At 37.4% G+C, this 6,759-nt stretch overlaps 1 protein-coding gene across 1 annotated transcript; it reads left to right on the top strand.

The window, feature by feature from the left end:
- Positions 1-5,286: 5,286 nt before the first annotated feature.
- Positions 5,287-6,222, top strand: LOC122891799 (olfactory receptor 8S1-like). Its single transcript, XM_044227745.1, has one exon. The coding sequence runs from the start codon at positions 5,287-5,289 to the stop codon at positions 6,220-6,222; it is 936 nt and encodes a 311-aa protein (XP_044083680.1).
- The last annotated feature ends 537 nt before the right edge of the window (positions 6,223-6,759 follow it).

Below are 6,759 nucleotides of genomic sequence, written 5' to 3'. Positions count from 1 at the left end.
CACAAATTGGTAGGATTTTGCTACATATACTTTATTAATTTATCTATATGTGTGTATTGTATTATGTATATATTTATGTCTGTCTATCTAATTTGACCTGCTGTCTTTTGAAAGTAATTTATGTCAACTGCAACACCTCACTTGTGAATACTTAAGCATTCATCTCTTACGAATAAGGGTATTTTCTTACATAATCACAATCCCACTGACAGACCTGCGATAAATAACAGTAATTTAATAAATATCCAATCCTGAGTTTGTGTTTTAACAGATGGAATTTGAAGCCTTTTGAAATGTAGTTACTGCTTCTTTGCCCTCCAAGATAGTATTTCACTTCTAAGGAATTGTTACAGCATCATTCTTTTGGTGCTTCACCATGTTGTCCAAGTTTCTAGGACAAATGTGGCTGTATAAGGTACCACAGATGTGAGGTAGTAAGCTTTGTCATTTGGAGCTTTTACTGGCAAGCTGGAACTGGAAACTCCAGAAGGTGATCTTAGTTACTGTGCGCTGTATACAGCTAGTCCTCACTAATGTGGAGAAGAAGTTTAAAATCTTGTCAATCAATTGCTTAATAGGAATTATTGTGATTTGTATGTAAATCCTTGGGAAATTTTACTGAAGTCTAATTTATGTAATAATACTATTGATTTCCAGATTTGTTTAGTAAAGTTTTGTGAAATGAAACCAGATCAAAGACCTCCCTTAACCCACCCCAGAGCATATGAGGTATCTCATGAGTAGAGGAGTGGAACACAAAGCAAAACCAGGACACATATAGAAGGTTATATTTGGCACTTCTTATTTTATATTTTATTTATATATATTTGATATATTTATATATAAATATCATATATTTATATATTTACATATGTTTGTTTATATTTATATTTTATATTTTCCCCCCAATGTCAAGTGCCCCTTATAAAGTAAGGGGTTTTAACTAATACCATTTAGAAGCTTATATCTTGGTTACATAGACTGGCTTGTCTCTTTCCTTACTTCTTTTCTTTACTTTCCTTTTCTTTCTTTCTTCTTTCTTTCTTTCTTTCTTTCTTTCTCTTTCTTTCAAGCAGTATCTCACTCATTCATTCACTCATTTGTTCATGTTTTTCATTATCACATTCTGAATAACCCACATGAGCTATTTATTATGCTTGGTACCTTTTGTCTGACTCTGAAATTAACACTTCTCAGGGAACTTTTAGTTTGGGCAAGAGCTAACTAACTTCCTCCACATAGTGGTGTTAATATGTAGAAACAAATCTATTCTATTACATTCCCAGAGCTGTTTATTTTACATTTTTAAATAGAGACTAAAAAATAAATCAGTAATGGTCATGTTTCAGGAATGAACCACAATAAAAAATGGAAGTTTTAATGTAAAGTTTAAAGCACCTTATTGAGATGACATTGGCAAAAAGCTGAACATATTTAATGTATAAACTCGTTGAGTTTTTTTTTTTAGATTTTTTTCCAATTTATTTATTTTCAGAAAAACATTATTCATTATTTTTTCACCGCACCCAGTGCTCCATGCAAGCCGTGCCCTCTATAATACCCACCACCTGGTACCCCAACCTCCCACCCCCCCCGCCACTTCAAACCCCTCAGATTGTTTTTCAGAGTCCATAGTCTCTCATGGTTCACCTCCCCTTCCAATTTACCCAAATTCCCTTCTCCTCTCTAACAGTTTGAAGACATTTACATTGGTGAGATCACCATTACAATCTATGCCATAAATATATCCATCATCTCCAAAAGTCTTCTCCTACCCTCTTTATTATTGTGACTTATTGTGTGTGATAAGAACATTGAAGATATATCATGTTAGCCACTTTTTAAGTATATAATACAGTATTACTAATTATTGTCACCATGGCATATGGTGATCTCAGAACTTACTCATCTTATATAACAAATTTTGAACCCTTTGACTAACACCTCCCTATTTTGTCCTACTCTTAATCCCTGGTAGCCATATTCTGCTCTCTGCTTCTATGAGTTTGACTATTTTAGACTCCTCATATAAGTATTATCCTGTAGTATTTTTCCTCCTGCATCTGACTTATTTCACTTAGCATATAATCCTCCAAGTTCATCCATGTTTTTGCAAATGGCAGGATTTCCTTTTTTTAAGGCTGAATAATATTCTATTAAATGTATATATGACATTTTCTTTATCCATTAATCTGTGATGAACTCTTACCATGTCTTGGCTACTGTGAATAATGTGACAATGAATATTGGAATGCACATATTTCTTCAAGAGAAACTTTCGCAAGGAAACTCCTTCACTGTCAGCCAGGCCAGGGATTCTGGGTAGGTTGGTTTATGGAGACCTTGAGCAGGCTGGCTGATGGGAGTATGTGGGTTGGCCTTGTGCCTTTTGCTGGATATGTGGGCAGGTAAATCAGGGGCTGGGATCTGTGGGTATGCTTGCTCTCTCTTTGTCCCATGGGAGAACTTGTGGGTCTAGGATATCTTTTTTTGCAGTTCTCTGTGCTGAGTTTCGAGAAGTTTGACACAGGTGAAGTTATTTCTTACCCTTTCAAATGTGTCTTTCTCATTTCTGTGTTCCATCAGGGTGCTGTAATCTGTCACCTGGATTCCAGATCTTTCATAAAGGTATTTTCATCCATGGATGGTTGTTCAATTGGTGTTTCTTTAAGGGAATAAGGGCTGGGACCTCTTATTCCTCCATCTTACTAACATCCATAATTTTATTTTTTAAAGATTGTTATGAGAACCTCTAAATTATTTTAAAGGAGAAGCTTACTGGAAAATCAAACCCCTAGCATTGACTTTTATCACAGTGGTTGTTTCTTTACAAGGTATTGCCTTGATCCAAGGTTTGGATTCTCCCTGCAGTTCATGGAATCTCTGGATCTAGTTAGTTGGACTATGTTTGTTAGTAGCCAAGAGAAAGGGAGTTTTATTTTGTATGTACAACATATAACACAATACAACACAAGTCTCATTCCTGCTTACTGTGAACCCTTACTTGGGTTCTCTTGTTTTGCTCTGGGGGTGATGGGATGATCTCAGGATGAGCATCGACAGCCCCAAGGATATTATTGCTATATCAAAAAAGTGAAAGAGGAAGAATTTACAAGATTATCTCCATGCTCTGACCCTAAATAATTGCCCACAATTTATTATTTTACATTGCTAGTGTTGAATCCATCATAAATGTTAACTTCCAATATATGATTTTCTACCTCTCCCTTAAGAATACTAAAACAGTATTCTTAATATTGACTTCACAAGCTGAAAAATTTTATTACTTACTGGATCTGAAAGTATTGTTGCCACAAAACATTGTACTACTAAATGTGAGTTCAGATAATTAGGTTTTGTCTCTTACATGGGCTGGGATGCTTAACTGTTCAGTTAGTGAATCAACAACAGAATAGTTCCCTCAGTCTTCACTGCTGGAGTAAATGAAGTAGTGTTGAATTATAATAGCAAGGGCCAGAAAGCACCTCCAGTTTGAGGCAAGAATATTGAACAGTTATATTGAGACTCGGGGGATGTCTAAAATAAAGATACAGATGTAGTGAAAAGAAGGGCCATCTGTACCCCAATGTTTATAGCAGCAATGGTCACAGTCACCAAACTGTGGAAAGAACCAAGGTGACCTTCAGCAGATGAATTGATAAAGAAGATATGGCCCATATATATTATGCTTTCATCAGAAAGGATGAATACCCAACTTTTGTATCAACATGAATGAGACTGGAGGAGACTATGCTGAGTGAAATAAGCCAAGCAGAGAGAGTCAATTATCATATGGTTTCACTTACTTGTGGAGCATAAGGAATAACACGGAGGACATTAGGAGAAGTAAAGGAAAAGTGAATTAGGGGAAATCAGAGTCTCATGAACCATGAGAGACTGTGGACTCTGAGAAACAAACTGAGGGTTTTGGAGGGGAGGGGGGTAGGGAGTTAGGTGAGCCTGGTGGTGGGTACTAAGGAGGGCACATAATGCATGGAGCACTGGGTGTGGTACATAAACAAATCTTGAAACACTGAAAAAATAAAATTTTAAAATAAAATAACATGCCAGTATGTGGATATATGCACAAGTTTCAAAGTATGAAGTGAGAGTTTAGAGAACCATGTGGGGGCCTTAAAACCTGCAATAATGGCCTAGACAGGAGTGGTGACTACATATATTCCTGGATATGTGAATTTTAGGGTTAGCACGATGAACCAATCAAAGCATTGTCCTATTAAGTAGGAAGAGCTTCTCATGACCCATTGTAGTCATAGCACTGCCCATAGAATCCCACCTAGAACATCACTGGGTATCTTGATCTAGGCTACCAATTTTTAAAACTTTATTATTATTTTGTGAATGTATGTTAAAATTAAATTACAATATGAAACCATTAGATAAAATGAAGGAAATTTAAAATTAGAAAAATCCAGAACAATATAATTCCACGTCCAGTTTCTAATTCCTTGATGTCTTATTGTCCTCCTATAGTTTCTTACACTTAATCATGGCCCCTCTGCCCAGGATTTTTAAAAAAATTTTTATTTTATTTTCAGTGTAACAGTATTCATTGTTTTTGCACCATACCCAGTGCTCCATGCAATCCGTGCCCTCTCTAATACCCACCACCTGGTTCCCCCAACCTCCAACCCCCAGCCCCTTCAAACCCCTCAGATTGTTTTTCAGAGTCCATAGTCTCTCCTGGTTCACCTCCCCTTCCAGTGTGCATACTTTTATCATTATCAATACCATTATAATTTATTGTGTAGATATGGGCATGCTCACACACATACATAAGCACAACGAATAATCTCATTTATACTTTATCAAAAACAAATAGAAACAGTCAAATGGAAACTCACTTCTTGTACTCTTGACCATCTCTCCTAGACATAGAGTAGACAAAATCTCTCTGCTCCTACCTAAATCCTTTTAATCTAGACTTAATCCTACCTCAACTTCTCAAGTAATTCACTCCTGAAATTTTCTTCTCTGCCTTCTTCTCATATCAGGAAACTTCTTTTCAAATGTATCACTCTAAACTACATAAAAGCATTATGGCTCCAAAAAAAAAGATTATAATCAAAAATAGGATCTTGCCTTATTTAAAATATCAATGACAAGATGATGACCAAGAAATTAACTTTTCAATAACTGAATGTGGATTGTGAGACAGTAATGAAAAGATATTCATGTAGAATAAGATCAAGGTGGTGGGGTACTGAGAGGTACTGAAAGACTTTTGGTGGATCTTCTTGTTTTCCAGAGAGAATACTTCTCTATATGGCAATGAAAAACTACAGTGCTATCAGTGAGTTCATTCTCCTTGGACTATCTACTGACCCCAAAATTCAGGACATACTCTTCATGCTATTCCTTCTGATTTATCTCTTCACTCTGATGGGAAATTTCTTGATGCTGCTGGTGATTAAGGCTGATTCCCATCTCCACATGCCCATGTACTTCTTTTTGAGACAGCTCTCCTTCCTGGACCTCTGCCACTCATCTGTCACAGTCCCCAAGATGCTGGAGAATCTACTTTCTGAAAGCAAAACCATCTTTGTAGAGAGCTGTCTGGCTCAGGCCTTCTTTGTCTTTGCCACCGGAGGTACTGAGGCCTGTCTGCTGGCTGTGATGGCCTATGACCGCTATGTAGCCATCACCTCCCCTCTGCTCTATGGCCAGGTGATGAGCAACCAGCTCTGTGTTGGGATGGTGTGGGGTTCCTGGGGCCTGGCCTTTGCTGATGCTCTCATCAATATCCTTCTGGCTGTCAATTTAGACTACTGTGAGGACCAGACTATTCCTCACTTCAGCTGTGAGCTGTCTTCTCTCTTCCCTCTGTCTTGCTCTGATACGTCCATCAACTTCACACTCCTGCTCTGCTCCTCTGTCCTACATTTCTTTGGAACCTTCATTATGATTTTTTCTTCCTATGTCCGAATTGTCTCCACCATCCTGAGCATTAGCTCTACCTCAGGCAGAGGCAAGGCCTTCTCCACCTGCTCCTCTCACCTCACTACTGTGACTTTGTTCTATAGCTCAGGTTTCCTCAGCTACCTCTTGCCAACTTCAGGCTCCCCTCTGGAGATGATATTCTCCTTACAGTACAGTGTGGTCACGCCCATGCTAAATCCCCTTATTTATAGCCTGCAGAACAAGGAGGTGAAGACAGCATTGGGAAGAATGTTCAGAAAATATTTTCATTCTTTCATGTGATAGACCCCAAGTCATGACTAAAGGGAACTGAACTACTATGCTACCTGATCAAATAATGAACTTTAAGGAGAGTTTCTTGGTTGTCCATGATGTTAGATGCTACAGAAAACGTGGTGGCATTTATTTCCTTGAAGATGCTTATGAAGAGGACAGAAAACTAATATCTCAGGATGATTAGTGTACATTCTTGTTCAGAAAAGGAGAAATGAATCAGATAGCCTTCTTTTTTAGGGGATCATTTTATAAAAATGTTAATTTATTTTTCATGTCTATGTGGGCATCTGTTGCTATTGGCTTCTCATTACTCCTTCACACTTCTTCAAATAATTACATCTAAATCCTTAGGAAAACTAGTTCTTTCAAATTCTTATCTGTAAAACAGGGTGATCCTGTAGCCTAAGATAGGCTAACTTTTCTGTCCCTTTCTCCTAACAGTGAGCTGAGGTAAGAATTAAAACCAAGACCCAAGTGAGGTTATTCAGAATCTTACTTATTCAGAAATCAAGTACTTAGCAGGAATAAACCACAAGAAAAGAC

The sequence above is a fragment of the Neovison vison genome, chromosome 12 (genome assembly GCF_020171115.1).
Source record: "Neovison vison isolate M4711 chromosome 12, ASM_NN_V1, whole genome shotgun sequence".
NCBI lineage: Eukaryota > Metazoa > Chordata > Mammalia > Carnivora > Mustelidae > Neogale > Neogale vison.
This window is presented reverse-complemented; position numbering and strand designations above follow the sequence as displayed.